Here is an 18,185-nt window from a genome sequence, read left to right on the forward strand (position 1 = left end):
TCTCTTGAGATTGATTTCTAGTTTCATACCATTGTGGTTGGAAAAGATACATGATATGATTTCAACATTTTTGAATTTAATAATCGTTTTGTGGCCTAACATGTAATCTAACCTGGAGAATGTTGTCAACATATGTTCTCAGTTCCCTTGAGCATATACCTAGGACTGGAATTGCTGGGGTGTATGCTAACTCTATGTTTAACATTTGAAGAAATGCCAAACTTTTCAAAGTGGGTGTACCATTTTACATTCCCACCAGCAATGTATAAGGGTTCCATTTTCTCCATATCTTGCCAACTTGCTATTATCTTTCTCTTTTATTATAGCTATCCTTGTGGGTGTGAAGTGTTATCTTACTGCGGTTTTTGTTTACATTTCTCTCATAACATATTTTCATGTGCTTCCTGGTCATTTGTATATCTTCTCTGGGGATATGTCTATTCAAATCCTTTGTCTATCTTTCATCTGGGTTATTGGTCTTTTTTCTTGTTGAATTGGAAGAGTTCTTTATGTCTCCTGAATACTAGGTCCTTATCAGATAAATGATTTGCAAATATTTTCTTCCATTCTGTGGGTTGTCTTTTCATATTTTTCCAGTCTTATTGAGAAATAATTAACATACATCACTGTGTAAGTTTAAGGAATACAGCATAATGGTTTGATTTACATATATTGTGGAATGATTACCATAATAGCTTCAATTAATACAACTAATAGCTTCTCATATAAATACAATAAAAAGAAAGATAAAAAAGGAAAAAAAGGAAAAATCTTTCTTCTTGTGATCAGAACTCTCATGATTTACTGTCTTAACAACTTTTCTTTTCTTGTTTATTTATTTTTGAGAGGGGAAGGGGCAGAGTGAGAAGGAAGCAGAGGATCTAAAGCAGGCTCTGTGCTGACAGCATAGAGTTCAACGTGGGGGGCTCAAACTCACAAACTGTGAGATCACGACCTGAGCCAAAGTCAGACGTTTAACTGACTGAGCTACCCAGGTGCCCCTTAACAACTTTTCTATACAGCATACAGCAGCATTAGCTGTAGTCATCATGTTGTACACTACATCCCTGCTACAGGAATACCTCATTTTATCACACTTTGCAAATACTGTGTTTTTTATAACTTGAAGGTATGTGGCTATCTTGCATCAAGCAAATCTATCAGTATCATTCTTCCAACAGCATTTGCTCATTTCATGTCTCTGTGTCACATTTTGGTAATTCTTGTAGTATTTTAAACTTTTTCATTATCACTACTGTTGGTATGGTGATCTGTGATCAGTGAGTATGACTTACTGAAAGCTCAGATGATGATTAGCATTTTTTAGCAATAAAGTAATTTTTAAATAAGGTATGTACACTGTTTTTTTAAGACATAATGTTATTGCACACCTAACAGACTACAGTATAAACATCATTTTTTTATGCCCTGGGAAACCAAATGATGCGTTTAACTCAATTTGTTGTGATATTCACTTTATTACAGTGGTCAGGAACCAAAGTGACAAGGTCTCCAAGGCATTCCTGTATTGATATATGCAGTTGTCTTTTAAATCACATAGGAAGGAAAAAAAGAGTTATAATAAAAACTACATTTATACTTGTATATTAACCCATATAGTTAGTTTTATTTGTGCTCTTTATTTCCTCATGTGGATTCAAGTTATTCTCTAATATCCTTTAATTTCATCCTGAAGGACTTCCTTTAATATTTTTCTCATAGGGCAAGTTTGCTAACAATGACATCTATTTTTGTTAATCTTGAATGTCTTACTTTCTCCTCCTTTTTTGATGGGTAGTTTTGCCAGATATACTATTCTTGGTTGACAGTCTTTTTTCTTTCACCACTTTATTTATTTAAAAAAATTTTTTTAATGTTTTCATTTATTTTTGAGACAGAGAGAGACAGAGCATGAGCAGGGGAGGGGAAGAGAGAGAGGGAGACACAGAATCCAAAGCAGGCTTCAGGCTCTGAACTGTCAGCACAGAGCCCAACATGGGACTCGAACTTGCGAACAGCGAGATCATGACCTGAGCCGAAGTCGGACGCCCAACTGACTGAGCCACCCAGGCGCCCCTCTTCACCACTTTAAATATTTCATCTCACTACCTCTGACCTTCATGGTGTCTGATGAGAAATCAGCTGTTCATTTTATTGAGGGTTGCTTGCATATAGGGAGTCATTTCTGTCTAGCTGCTTTCAAGATTCCTTTTCTGAGACTGGCACTTTCTGTTGTGGAAGGTTATTAACTATTTATTTAATTTCTTTAATAGATATAGACCTACTCAGATTGTCTGTTTCTTCTTGTGGAAGTTCTGACAGATCGTGTCTTTCATGAAATTGACCCATTTTATCAATTGATACATTCAAATTTGTAGGCACAGAATTTTCATAATATTCCTTTATTATCCTTTTAATACCTATGGGATCTCTAGTGATCTCATATTTCATTTTTTGTATTAGTAATTTGTATTTTATTTTTTTCTTGGTTAGCCTGGCTAGAGGCTTATTGATTTTATTGTCTTCTTAAAGAACCAGTATTTGATTTTGTTGATTTTCTCTATTGATTTCTCATTTTCAACTTCATTGATTTCTGCTCTAATTTTTATTATTATTTTCTTCTGGGTACTTTGGATTCAATTTGTCCCTCTTTTTCTAGTTTCCTAAGGTGGAAGCTTATAGATTTTAGATCTATCTTCTTTTCTAATTTATGCAGTCAATGTTATAAATTTCCCTCCAAGCACTGCTTTCACTGCATCCTACAAATATTGGTAAGTTGAACTTTCATTTTCATTTACCATCGTCACTTTTTAATAACATGATTCTAGCTCTGACATTTCATCATACTTTGTATTACATTCCAATATCCTTCCTAAATTTAATGCATCACATCTACAGGATTCTAATGAACTAATTCTTTTCCCACATTTTGGGAGAAATTTTTCAGTAACAGCTTTAACTCTAACTTGTGGAGGCATTACATGATACTCTTACACAGAAATTTTTGTTTCTTTTTTTAATCTGGAAAAGACAGGGATTACTACCTATTAAAAAAATGCATGTTTGAGTTCAACAAAATCCTGGCCCTTTTAGCAGTATCACTTACTGCTTATAATCAGCCCTGTTAACATTGATTTGACTATAAAGAGTTTTAAAGGTATAAAAGCATACTGGAAAAAAATTCAGTTCTGGGAAGAAATATTATTTTCTCTTTTGCCTTGCTGGAAGTGTGAGCACTTTGACAAGTGTTAGATTTGCTTTTGGTTACATAAGAAACCAGCTGTGCTCTGCCCCAGATCTCATCCTGCCAGTTCTATTTGAACAAAAGGGAAATGTATTCTTGAGAAAGTAAATATGTACAAGGGCTCTGTAAATTAGCCTGTTTTGCTTCAGATCTCAAGTCATCATGTTGGTAAAACAGTCTTCATCTATTACATTGATTGTATATCACTGGTACAGAACAGAGAACTCACATTTGTTCTTCTCTGTATATATCAGAATCCAAAGATCTTGGGATCAAAGATTCAGAAACATGGCATTCTCACTTGATGGGTCCATGTGTTTATACCAAGAATGTTTGCTCATCCATCCATTATCATATATCACTTCACTCACAGCTATATGAATCCAGACTTATAGAGTCAATTGCCTCTCCTCCTTCTCTGTTTGGTCTCTCCAGAGGGCTTCAGTCTTAATAATCCAAACAAGCCTCACCATGTTTACCCCCAAACCTGGTTCTCCTCCAGCATGGTGTCCATCTAGGAGCTTAGCTTTGACACCTATAATTTCCTCACTCCCAAGTTCTTCCAAGTTCAATATATGAATTCTCCCTCAGATCTGCCAACTTATTATCTCTCACTTATACGTCTTAACTCTTTTCCCTCATCCTCACTTGCCCTCTCTCTTCTAATCTGTTTCCCACCCAGTAGCCCAAGTGAATTTTTTTTCTAAATGCAAATCTTATTTTATCATTCCTTTGCTTAAAATTTTCCAGTGGCTTCCCACTGGTATTAAATTAAGGACTGACATCTCATACAATGGCCTACAGACCCAGCATGATCTGATCCTTGCCTATCTTTCCAGACTCATTGAGGGTCAACTGCTAACTTATCTCTACCCCACTCATCTTTCTAACTCAAAATCTGTGTATGTCACCATGACTTATGACAAGAAAGACATCTGGCTGGTGGTTTAATACAATGTCAATAAAAACAAGCATCACCCCTCCCCCCCCCCCACCATGTGTTAAAAAAAAAACAAAAAAAGTGTTCAAAACTCCTGTAGAGCTCCCAGTTGGGTTGGAATTGCCTACAAGGGATTCAAACAGCCTCTATCCTCTTCCATGTCTTTTGACATCAAGTTTGATATTTTGAACCAACACAATTAGACTTATTATCTCCGGTGAGTCATAAAATGGCTGTGAAGGTTATTACAAATGAGGAGTTCCTGAAATGTTTTGAGCTGCAGCATCATCCAAAGAAGGGTAAAGTTTCCCTAACTGGGACAAATCCTTGAATGTTTTGTGAGAAAAGCCATCTTCTTGTTTGAGAGTCATAGCTGGCACGCACGCACGCGCGCGCACACACACACACACACACACACACACACACACAATGCTCAGATGCATTAACACCAACATTCTGAACAGCTCAGCACCTCATGAGTGATCCACATCATCCTCTTTTACTTTATTAACAGCTGTGTTAAGGTATAACTGACATAAGATAAACCATACAGATTTAAAGTGTACAAATGGGTACATTTTGACATATGTATGGTAGTTTATGTCTATCATCTTGCCATTGGTTTTCTATTGGCCCTATCTATCCTTTGCTCTCTTTTTCTCCTGACAGATTTTAGATTGAGTATTTTTTAATTCCATTTTATCTCCTTTGTTGGCTTATTTTTAAATAGTAGTTACTTTAGGTATATAGCAAACATCTTCAATGTATTGTGCCCTAACTTCAGCTGGTATTCATGCACAGTATAAGAACCTTACAATAGCATACTTCCATTTCTCCCCTCCTGGATTTTTGTTTGTTTGTTTTGCAATGCATTGGTTTGTTGTTGTTGTTGTTGCTGTTGTTTAATTGTAGTAAAATATACATAACATAAAATTTATCATTTTAGCCATCTTCAGGAACGCAATTAAGTGGCATTAAATATTCACATTGTTGTGCAACCACTGCCACCATCCATACCCACAGCTTTTTCAATATCCCAAACAGAAACTCTATACCCATTAAATAATAACTCTCCATTCCCCATTCCCCTCAACCCTTGGTAATCACTCTATAAATCTGACTATTCTAGGCACATCATATAGGTGGACTCATATCATATTTGTCATTTTGTTTCTGCTTTAGCCTATATCAGAATTTCCTTTCTTTTAAAGGCTGAATAATATTCCACTGTATGTACATAGCACTGTTTATTTATCCAGTCATTTGTTGGTGGACATTTGGGTTTTTCATCTTTAGAACTTAATGAATAATGCTGCTATTCCCCTCCTGGCTTTTATGCCATTGTTGTCATACATTTTACTTATACATGCGTGACAGGCCTCACTGATATTATTTCTGTTTAAACAGTGAATTGTCTTTTGGACATTTAAATAGAAAAATATCATATATTTACCCATGCAGTTATTTCCTGTGTTCTTTATTCCTTTGTGTAGCTCCATTATTTTCATTCATTTTTCCATCTTAAAGTATCATAATCCTCCTGCTTGAAGGATTCCCTCTAACATTTCCTGAAGTGCAGATCACTGCTAATACTTCTTTCATTTTCATATGTCTAAGAACATCTGTATTTTGCTTTTTGTTTTTTTGAAAGTTATTGTCACAAAATATAGAATTCTGGATTCAAAATTTAAAGTACTGAAAGGAAAAAAAGACGTAGCTCTACTCTTTTCACTTGCAAAAAGAATTCTCCTGTCATGGTTATCTTTGTTCCTTTGTATGTAATGTTTCTTCTTTTTCCTCTAGTTGCTTTTAAGATTTCCTCTGTCTTACTGGTTTTGAGAAAATTGATTATGATGTCTTTTGGCATACTTTCTCTCATTTTCCTGTACTTGACATCCATTGAACTGCTTGGATCTTGGTGTTATAGTTTTCATCAAACTTGGGAAATTTTTAATCTTTATTTTTTCCAATATTTTTCTGTTCCCTTTTCTCTTCTCTCCTTGGAAATTCTATCTACGTGTTCCCTGAGATACAGGGAATATCCAAGGTGAGCTCTCTTAGAAAGAAAAGACTGGTCTCCTGTGTGAGCTCCAAGACTATTCTAGAATTCCTCCCACTGGATCTTTCCCAGCCTCAGGTGATTTCTCCACATGAAAGAATTCATCCACAAATTCTCAAGGGGGGCTCTGCAGATTTCCAGAGTTCTCTCTCTGTACCTCTCTCCTCTCTGGTAATTTTTCTTATGAAATCTAGATTTCTTGGTCTTCCTGGACTTTTAGCTCTGTCTCCCAGACTCAGAAGTTTGCTGTGCTCCACCCAGGATCCTTCTCCCTACACCATGGCCCTGAAACTTTCTCAAAGCATTAAGCTGGGATAACAGCAGAGTTCACCTTGGATGTTCCCTGTATCTCAGGGGTCACTGGCCTTCATTGCTTGGTGCCCAGTATCTCTAAAAACCATTACTTCATATATTTTTGTCAGGTTTTCCCTACCAGAGATTTCTCATGTCCTACTCTTGGTAAGTAAATGAGGTCAAAATTACCAGTGGCCAGAGTGTCTGACCTCACCATCTTCTTATCCAAAGCCTCAAGCTTATGAACCATCCCTGCCAGATATTGCCCTCCTGCCCTATGGTTGTAGGTTCCAGCTGGTTCCTGAACCAGTACATCCAGCCCAGGGGGCATGTGGACGCTGCTAAGCCCAGGAAGGTAGATTTTGTTTAATTCACATGAAGGTTTCACATGCAACGGTAGTCCATCTGGCCCCTCCATCCTAACGTTTCCCCCTCCAGATGACTATGCTAACTCCTTCAGCCTTGCAGGCTCTGGGCAGCCAAACTTAGGGACTGGCTGTGCCTTCACGTGAAGTACACCCTCCTTTGCCTCAATAACACTGTGTTGTGGGTAGCAACAGGAACAGATCAGACACTCCACATGTAGTCTCTGGGGCCAAAACAAAGTTATAAAAGCCTCAGTGGGTATCCAACAGTGGCCAAATTTTGCTTTTTAACTAGAAATGGGACACCTGAAGCATCTTTGAAAATGTATGCTTGGAGTAATTTTAGTTTTCAGTTTTGGGTGTGTGTGTGTGTGTATTCGACTGAAATAAAGGGATGAAAATCTATCCTTTATCAATTACTAAGGCCACTATCTCTTTTGTTTCCTTTAGGAATAATACCTAAAAATCTTCTGTTAATCCTCAAGACTAACTACCCCAAGCTTAAATACTCCCTACATTAGTCTGTGCTACCACAACAAAATACCATAGTCTGGGTGGCTTAAACAACATAAATTCATTTTCTCACAGTTCTGGAGCCTGAAAGTCAAAGATCAGGGTGCCCTCAGGATTGGTTTATGATGAAGCATCTCTTTCTGGCTTATAGATGGCCATCTTCCTACTGTGCTTTTCCTCTGTGCATGCATGGAAAGAGAGAAGTCTCTGGCATCTCCTCCTCTTCTTAGAAGGACATCAGTCAGACTGGATTTGGGTCCTACCCTCATGATCTCATTTAAACTTAATTACCTCTCTTAAAGACCCTATCTCCTCATACAGCTACACTGGGGGTTAGGGTTTCAACACACAAACTTTGGGGGAAACAATTCAGTGCACTGTACTCCCCCAAACCCTGAGCAGAGAATCTTTGCCTGGCGTGGATGTTGACTTTAGCTCAGGTCCCCCTGCTTCATTTTCATTGTCTTGGGATGACAGAGGACTCTTTGGGTTGATACTGAGTATGGTGTCACTACAAATGAGCAGCCCCTCTGGATAAGCTTGGGGACCTGGAGAGCCGGCCCTGGAAAACATTGCAGCTGTGCTGCCCCAGACCCATAGCTGGACACCCAGTCACAGTAAAAAGTCACTGTCACCTGGAATTTATCAGGTTACACAAGGTATGCTCTCCCATGCCTTTAACCTCTTCCTCCCTCTACACGTATCGCTTCCCCACTTTTCTTCAACCGTATCCCTGCCCAGCTGCTCTGGCCTCCTTGCCCTTCTTCCATATTGACACCTCTGTAATATAGGCAGGGTACCAGGAGGCAATATAGCCTGGCAAGGGTTCCCAAACTTTGCTGTGGTGATTAGGATCACCTGGGAAGCTTTCAAAACCCCCCTCAATGTCCAGATCACATACTTTATGGATTCAGTCAGAATGTACAGGGTGAAAGCCAGACATCAGTACGTTCTTGAGGAACTGGGTTTTGAATCCTAGTTTTACTGCTTCTAGCTGTGTAACCTTGGGCTAAATGGAGAAAATAGTAGCACCTATCTTATAAGATTGTAGGTAGGGTTAAATGAGTTAATCCTGTGAAGACCCTAGTACAGTGCTTGCCACGTAAGATATGTGTTATAAGTGTTCACTACCATTGTTACCAGAAGTGTCTAAATGAAACCAGTTCCCTACAGAGGAAAATCCTTTACTAACTTAAGAGAATCAGTACACGAAGTCCCCAACTGTGAAAGGGAAAAGAGTGAGCTAACATTTACCAAATACCTGCTTGGTGCAAAGCATCCATTACTTTACCTAATCTTTACAATAATCCTTCAAGACCAATATTATAATTATTTAACAGAAGAATAAACTAAAGCTTAAATAGATTAATTTGGGTTAATTCCAAATGATGGAGTTGGGATTTTCCACCAGGACTTTCTTACTCCAAACTCAGGTTCCTCTGAATCCTCTTCTCAACTAAGCCACCACCTTCGGACTTTTGTGTTCGTCTCTGCATCACCCAATTTTAGCAACAATCCTGTTAAGTCAGTTCAGCCAGAATTTCCCACCCTTCACATATGATCAAATTCCTCATAGCCTACCACACCCAGGTGGTAGCTGGTCACCCTGGCCTGCCTTCAAGAAGAATCCTGTCAGGTAGGTTTGGCCAGAATTCCCCTTTACCCCTGATGTCTCCTCTTAGTAATTTTCCATCCATTAACCACCACTGCCCCCTCAACCCCTGTTCCTTGGCTACAAATCCCCACTTGTCCATGTTGTATTCATCACTAAGCCCAGCTCTATACTGGTAACTGCAAGTTACCACTTTCCTGTCCAGCTGGTGTTTTTTTTGACAATCTCACTAACACATGCACATTCACATACACTCACATACACATACACACAAACCACAGCACAACTCTGGAAGCAATCCTCAGGAAACAGTCCTTCATCCCCAACTAGTAACAGTTATGACTCTTACACTATAAACATAAACAGCACCCACCACTGTCTAGTGTGGCCACGTCAGACTTGGGTGGCTCGGCAACCAGCCTCTGGATCTGAGTCAGAATGCTGCATGCTTCCTCCATCTCCTTCCAGATGAGAAACACGTCCTCTCTGACCCCAGCTCCTGGGAAGGGAAACACAGAGTGAGTGGGTGGCTATGGCAGGTCCAAGAACCCTCTAGTAGTCCTAGAGGCCTGGCATACCCCAGTCAAGTATCTAGAACATTTCTGAACATCAAATTCCACCGTCTCCCCTAATGTGAGAATCAGAACTGAAATCCCTAAGGAAGTGCTGTCAGCTAAGGAAAGATAAATGCAGACTTTGGGATGCAGTAAATCTTTGTAAATATCTGTACCAGCCAGAATATTTTAAGATGAATTACTGATAATACTCAAATAAGGTAAAGAATAAAAATATTCAAAATCACCTAATAAAGGCCAAGGTGAGGAAGGGAAATTCAATGGTTTAGGAAAGTAATACTTCCTAACCTTTCTTGATTAAGCTGAGATTTCCTGCTTCTTTGAAAACCACCTTCACAGTCTTTATTTTCCCCTAATGTAAGAGCGATTCTTTGACCTCCTTTTCTGGATCTCTGCTGTCTCAATTAAGGGTTAGGTTTGGCCATATGACATATTTTTTCAAAATGATTTGGCTTCTAAATATAGATACTAATATCATTCTCACTATCAATTAATCAATAAAAGTTTATCCCGTAGGTAACAGGTCCAAAGCTGGGATAGAGGCTCTGCCTTCACCAAGATCTAGGCCCTCACAGATTAGTCATTCCCATACATTAAGTAGGGTATAGGAGTGGGAGGGAAATGGATATGACCACAGAAGTGCAATATAAGGGATCTGACATCATCAGATCTGTGGTGGTATCTTGACAACATCAATATCAATGTGATGGTTGTGGTAATGTCCTATAGTTTTGCAAGATGTTACCATAAGTGGAAACTGGATAGAGAGGACCTGGCTATCTCTATTATTTCTTACAACTGTGTATAAACCTATGATTATCCCCACACACCTCCTGACTAGAGCCTGCTATGCACACATGGCCAGTAGTGACTCCAAGAGGCCATGAAAGAACCACCCATTTTCCATGGCATCCACGGGCCCAGCCACTGCCTTGGTACTACCCAAGGCATTGCAGGATTACCAGGGAGTTGCCGTTCTGGGGTTGTTCCTAATTTGGCTGTACAGACAACTATTTAATAGCTATGTTTTCTAGTTTTAAAAATTCCACTCCAATAAAAACCTTAAAAAAAACAACAACAACCAACTCAATTTCAGACAGTATACAGTCAGCTCAGAGAACACTGACTCTGTTATCATTAAAGTAAGCTACATCCAAATTCTCTAATGATAAGTACCTCTGAGGGTACCTGCATTGTGCTCAGTATTGTGCTCAGGCATTTCTAAACATTGTCTCTTTCTCTTTACCCCAACTCTGCAGGCAAATTCTATTCTTGTCCTCCTTCTACAGTATATATAAACTGAGACAGAATGAACTGTCCAAGGTCACACTGTCAACAAGCGGCAGAGCAGGGAAGGAGTCAAACCCAAGTTGGTGTGACTATACCAATTCAGCCACCCTGAATAGTTGCCCTAGAAAAGGATTGGATGGTTATAGAGGGTCCCTGCAGCCCCCTCCCTGAGCTGCTACTAAGATTCCAAGTCTGTCTACCTAATAATCCACAGACGCCTGAGATCCCATAACCATGGAGAATGAGAGACCACCATCGGGTCTAGGGGCTGCCCCCACCCAGGGTGAAAGGATGGACCTTAAGCTACCAGGATAGACCAGAGTCAATGTTTCTGACTTTTAAAATGTCGTCAGGAAGGGCAGGGCAGAAGTGAAGGGATACCAAGGATCTGGCCCTCCCGAAGTGAGAGAGTATTAAAAGCTATATTCATAAAGAAGCAAGTGACAAGCCCTGACAGAGATGGATAGCCACCATGCCTCTGCAGCCATCAACAGCCCGAGGAATGACACGTGATGTACACCCAGCTCCATGGTAGAACTCCAAAAATATCGTAAACTGCTGCCAAATGCAAACCTTAGGCCCATAGCACTTTCTGACTGTTGTAAAAGCAAAACTGGCTTTCGGTTGCTTGCTGCAGCACAGAGGGGTTAAACAGCAGAATCCTCCAAGAAGTTCAAATGAGTCAAGGCTTTCCATTTTCCCCAGATTTGCCAATAATGTCTTAAGAGGTAGTGGACCACGGGTCAGCAACAAAGGAAAAATTCAAAGAAACGGAGGTGGCTCTTGATGACGCAGGAACAGGTCATGTGTTTAAGGGGCAGCAACTGACAGCATGCTCCCAGTGCAGGCAGTAACGAGATGATCACTACATGGGTTTAGTCATTATAATTAGGCAGTTACAGATTCCTATACTGGTGATCAGAAAACAAAATAAAACTGTCCATTTAACCAGATTTGCTTTGAAAACAAAACAAGAAAAGCTGCAGGGCAATACAAAGGAGACCTTAGAATGTAGAGGTTTTATTTCATTATTGCACAGGCAGTGAGGAAGGGCTGCCATTTTTATGAGGGTCACTTCTAAGGGATGTAGCTGGGACATCAGACAGCTGCAGCCAAGGGAGACAGCCCTCTTCTTAAAACAGAAGAGGGTGGAAGACAAGGCACAGGAAATCCCAGTATTCAGAGAGCTCTGTGAATTTGAGATGCCACAGAGGCGACAAAACCACGATGAAGCTGTACGGATTTTGATCATCAAGGTATAAGCTAGCCACAGTCTGCTGTGCAGAAGCAGGATATGGTTTCTCATAGAGACATCCAGACGACCTACAAAATCTTCCAACCCAAGTGTCCCCTCTCGTGCACCAACCCCTGATATCTCCCATGTGTCGTGAGGTAGCAATTTGAAGGCTCACAAAATTCTGACACCAGCTGGGAGAGATGTCACGTTAAGCTGCTGTTTTTCATTAGGACCTGGTATTGATTTCTCAGACTGGCTGGTTTAACAAATGAAATGAGACCCAGATTAGATATGTTTTGATATGTCAGGGGAACACCACCTCCCTGTCAAATCTTCCATGTCTCACCTACAGAAGTCCAATTCCTTAATTATTCATTTGGCAAATATTTGTCAAGCACTTACCTAATGTGGCGGATGAGCACTGCCAGTGCTGAGGGCCCTGCTCCCTGCATTGCAATCAGGTCCAGGGTTCAAGGCCCCCATAACACTCCCTCTAACACTCTGTCACCTGGTCAGGGCAGTGTCCTCCAGCCCCCCAGGGCCCCTGGACGCCGCTGTCTTCACCACCAGGAAACTCACAGCCCTCCACTCCACCCACCCCACCCTTCATTCAAGGCACCGTTCAGCCTCCACCATCAAGCTTGGTCCATGCATCCCAGCAAACAGTGATCTGCCTCCTGCTCCTTCTCAACCCTGTGGAAGGAATCAGCCACACCACTGTTCTCAGTCCTTTTGCTGCCAGGGCACACTCGCAGCACCACCACCACCACTACCACCCCCATTAGATAGGCTGACAGTATATGCAATTCCTGGCCACCTGTCCCCCAACCTCCAATTCCAAAGAGCACAAAGAAGCATCAGCCAGTGATGGTGAACTAGAATATGCATAGCCCTGAATAGTCTAATTTAAGTCAATCCTTCACAAACATGATGCCTTATTTTTGGTACGCAGCTGCTTATAACACAGCTCACCACCTAGCAGCATGTCCCCCGTCATCCTGCTACCCAGACGTGTGGTCTACAGCTCTCCTATGGTGTTAGCACACAGGCTTGGATTACTGTTTATGCTTGTGCAGGCTGACTTTGCTCACTAAATTATAAACATCTTGAGCATCGGGACAATATCTTTTCTTTCGTTGTATCCTCCATAGCACTTAGCACAGAAGCTAGTGTTTTCAGCAAGAATTCTTATCCTTCTTTGTTTTTATTTTCCTTATTAAAAAGAAACAATGACTGAGCACCTAATATGGTCTTGCCTCGGGGAATTGCCCTGCCTCATGACTGAGAGGCCCAATATTGCAAGAAACTCTCGAGAGTGGTATGTAACAGACTCATATCCTTAGAGCATATAGCTATGCCCTAGGTATTCTAGACATTAGCAATGACTTGCCCTCAAGCAGTAAGTCCCTTCCTTTCAGATGTTCCTGCCACAGCTACACAAGGCTCCCCCATTATCTGAATACTAGCAATCCAAGGGCAGGAGAGGAAAGGTGATTCCAAAAGCAGCCAGGGATGGCACTGGCCCCAGGACAGTTTAATGTAGGGAGAGGGCAATCCAGAAACTAAAACCACCCTCAGCAACCTTGAATCCCAGACCACCCCCTAGTCCCAGTGCAGGCTCACCTGTCTGTGGCTCTTCTCCACTGCCCAGGACTCCTGGGTGAAGAACTGACTCAGATGAAAGGAGATTGCTGTCTGCCTGAGCCCTAAACTTCTATTTAGCTGTGAGGATCTGAAAGAGCTGAACAGAACTATCAAAAGGCAGTATTTTCAGGAAAAAGCAGCACATGCTTCTATTTACAGAAGGCAATACAACATTTTTTTAAATATAATAAACCAAGAGGTGACTAAAATGTCCAGAAAAATAAAATTATAATATGGGATAATATAGGTGTGATGAAAGGGGGCAATTACATCCATAAAGATATTGCAAGTGGTGAAATCAGTAGTTTCTGTTGCAATGGAAAATCCCCAGTTATTCCTGTTAAATTATATATTAAGATGTTTTGGTGTTGAGAAGTCACTGAACACCTTGTGGCTTGATCCGGCCCCATCCCCCCAACCACCGAGGTGCGTGTGCAGCTGTACTCAGTCGCCCTATGGAAATTAGCCACTAATTAATTTAAAGAAAATAGAGGCATTTCACCATCTGGATAAACATCTAGCATTTCCCTGGAGCAATGAATGTATATGCTTCACAAGGGCCATGATGTCTTAAAAGTAATTTCAAATACCAAGTATGGGCAACTTCTAATAAGTGGGTGTGATACTGTCTCCTGGGGCCTCTCTCTTCTAAGTGGAACACCGCAAAATGCAAATGTGTTGCAGTCTAATCGTCCAATATTCACATAGCAAACCTGAATATAAGCCATCACTATTCACCCCAGGGTAAAGAACAAGTGCTCCACCAAACTCAGCAAGAAGCATGACCCCAGGCTCTGGGTGCTACCGGGCAAGCAGGTGATGAAGACACGGGCACAGGGAAAGAGAAGCAATATCCAAAGAAAAAATGCCCACAAATAAAGTTTAGCTGAGTAAATCTATTCTTTTTAGAACAGGCAATACCCTCTAAAAGGCACCAAATCAAAAGGTGTTTTAATGAAATGGTCAATTCAGGGGAACTTTATGGGTTTCCTTCAGAGAAAATTTGTTAAAATTGTTGTTTTTCAGCTTTTCCATCACAAAAAGACCTGGCCTTCTTTTGGTTCTAAGGGCCCCACAGTGCACAAAATGAACACAAGATGGTCACAGAGCTGCTCCCTGATATCTGTCAACCAACTCTGAATCAACAGAGAAACAGTAAGGCTAGGGCTTGTCTTGGGGATCAACCCCACATTAGCATCTACTCAGCCTCCTGTCCTCAACAAAAGCCCATTTTTGTGAAAATTGATCATGTGGGTTACTGAGGACTGGGTCTCATTCACAAGTTTTAGCGCATTAATGATTTTCTTTAAACTCGTAAGACACTGACCTAGGACCCAGGAAGACAATTATTTTAAAATATCCTCTTCTCAATAGGACATCCTCTTACAGCAATCATCATTCACTCATTTATTCAACAAAACTCAATCAATATCTATTATATTTGGGCACTGGAAATACAGGATGAACAGAAACAGTCCAAGCTTTTAAGAGACTCTCACTCCAGTGTGGTCTTCCCAAAGTGTGGTCCTCAGAACCCGTGTCAGAACCCCTCCCCCATCTGCTTTTTCAAAGTGCAAACTCCTAGGCCACACCCCAGACTCATTCTCCAGGAAACTGTACTCTTAAAAGCATCCCAATCAAAACAACCATGAGATACCACCTTACACCTGTCAGAATGGCTAACATTAACAACTCAGGTAACAACAGATGTTGGCAAGGATGTGGAAAAAGAGGATCTCTTTTGCACTGTTGGTGGGAATGCAAGCTGGTGCGGCCACTCTGGAAAACAGGATGGAGGTTCCTCAAAAAACTAAAAATAGAATACCCAATGACCCAGAAATTGCACTACTAGGTATCTATCCAAGGGATACAGGTGTGCTGTTTCGAAGGGACACATGCACCCCAGTGTTTATAGCAGTGCTATTGACAATAGCCGAAGTATGGAGACAGCCCAAATGTCCATCAATGGATGAATAGATAAAGAAGATGTGGTATACATATACAATGGAGTATTACTTGGCAATCAAAAAGAATGAAATCTTGCCATTTGCAACTACGTGGATGGAACTGGAGGGTATTATGCTAAGTGAAATTAGTCGGAGGAAGACAAAAACCATATGACTTCACTCATATGAGGACTTTAAGAGACAAAACAGATGAACATAAGGGAAGGGAAACAAAAATAATATAAAAACAGGGAGGAGGACAAAACAGAAGAGACTTATAAATATGGAGAACAAACTGAGGGTTACGGGAGGGGTTGTGGGAGGAGGGATGGGATGAATGGGTAAGGGGCATTAAGGAATCTACTCCTGAAATCATTGTTGCACTATATGCTAACTGATTTGAATGTAAATTAAAAAAAATAAAAAGTAAAATTAAAAAACAAAAAAGCATCCCAGTGATTCTTTTGCAACAAAACCTTGAAAAGCTTTAGTCTGATAGGCAAGGCAGGCATGTAAACAAGTTATTTCTATACAAAATAGTCTTGGAGAAAAAAAGTTGAGTGATTTCCAGAACAATATTCTAATACCCTGATGCCTCGATTTCTGCCCTAAAGAAGTGCTCCTCAAAGGAATCAGAGTTCTTTTTCCCTTTCAAAGTACTGGAGAGTACCTGACATACCATCTTCTCTATATACCTATCCCAGGCCATGAACCTCACTGATGTGGTTCATAACATTCCACTATTTCTAATTGCGTCATCTCTTTAAGATTACATGTCTTTTATAAAGCCTGCTTCCTGCTGATGCATAAAGGAGGAGAAAGTGGGAAAAACTAAAATTTACTATGTGCCTACTATGTGCCAGCCCTTGTGTTGGGCACTTAAACCTATTGCCTTATTTACTCTCACAATGATCCGATAAGTAGGGATCATTACCCCCACTTCACAGATGAGCCAACTGTGGCTCAGAGAAATTAAGAAACTTACCCAAGGCCACACAACTAATAAGTAGTGCAGTCACGATTCTATTCAGGTCTGTCTCCAAAGTTCCCCATTCTCTTTCCACACTAGAATATCATCCCTGTGTATCTTCGTAAACACTAGATCTAAAAGCAAATCTCATCTGTGATGTACTGGTTGTTTTTAGTTTCCTTCAAGGGGCTTATAGACTCATCTCTTCCTGGGATGGAACACACCCAGTCTGTAATTGTGATATGTAGGTGATGATGGTTGCTGAGCTACATCTCCAAGGCCAGGGCCTAATGCGACATTCTGATGAGCAACAGCACACCCTTGGTGGCTTAGCTGTAATCTGCCTGCGCTGGGATTGGCAGTCACCCACAGGACAGCCTCATGGGGTTCTTAACTCCCAGAGCTCTCAAGTGTTAGTCTTCTGTTATCTGCATGTTTGTCTCCCTTATCCAACTGTGATTTCTTTGAAGACATTTATCATTTCTATAACCAGCCCCCCTGGTACATCCCTGACAGCTGAAAGACACTTCCAAATAGACTGTTCCAGAGCATAAACTTGCTGAGGAGAGGGACTTCCTTTTTCATCATTGTATCCCCAGAGCTCAGCACAGTGCTTGACTTTCAAAAGCAAATGTGGAGAATCTCTCACCCTCAAATCAGGGTGAGTATATTCAAAGGTAATCAGAAATCAACACCGGCTCTTTTACCTAGTGATTCGATTTAATTTTTAAGAGATTCTTGAGGGATTTCTCTATGCCATATGTTTTGTTAGGTGATGCAAGATGTCTGGACCCACTCAATTATTTCAGTGGGATCCTAAAAGATTGATTATGTTGGTGACCAAAGAAATGGGCTAAGCCCACCAGTGTCCAGTGAGAAAGGGCTGTGGTGAGCAATGGAGGCATCCTGGTGACAGGCTATACTACAGCCAGGAGCCAAGAATAACAAGGAACCCAGGATGTAAACCCACTGCGGGGGAAGGAATACAGGAGTTCCCTGCCCTGAAAGAGTCTTAGTCTCTGGTTAAGAAAACCAGACCTTCACACATACCAAGATGTAGGGAAGAAGTGGGTGGAGGTGGAGGTGGGAAATTCTGAAATCCTAAACTGGGATCCTGGAGTCATGGAGGGAAGGAGCAACTTATAACTCATCAAGCAGAATGGGGTGCCTGGATGTCTCAGTCAGTTAAGCGTCCAACTTTGGCTCAGGTCATGATCTTGCAGCTCACAAGTTCGAGCCCTGCGTCAGGCTCTGGGCTTCAGATTCTGTGTCTCCCTCTCTCTCCGCCTCTTCTCTGCTCATGCTCGCTCAATCTCTCTCTCTCTCTCTCTCTCTCTCTCTCTCTCTCTCTCTCTCTCTCTCTGTCAAAAATAAATAAAAATATTTAAATCATCAAGCAGAGGCATAATTGATACTCTAAGAGTTTGGGGTTCCCTAAATAGGAACCTTGTCCTTTGTTCCTTTGGAATCTCCTCCTCAGCCCTACTGAGCCTCTA

The 18,185-nt window shown here is 40.9% G+C and overlaps 1 protein-coding gene across 1 annotated transcript in view; it reads right to left on the reverse strand.

Moving 5' to 3' along the window:
- VWA3B (von Willebrand factor A domain containing 3B) overlaps nt 1–18,185 on the reverse strand; it is a 202,120-nt gene that overhangs the window by 124,898 nt on the left and 59,037 nt on the right. Inside the window, 1 exon segment of the mRNA XM_019827072.3 lies at nt 9,401–9,526. Coding sequence (XP_019682631.3) covers nt 9,401–9,526 — 126 coding nt within the window.

Source organism: Felis catus, chromosome A3, assembly GCF_018350175.1.
Source record: "Felis catus isolate Fca126 chromosome A3, F.catus_Fca126_mat1.0, whole genome shotgun sequence".
NCBI lineage: Eukaryota > Metazoa > Chordata > Mammalia > Carnivora > Felidae > Felis > Felis catus.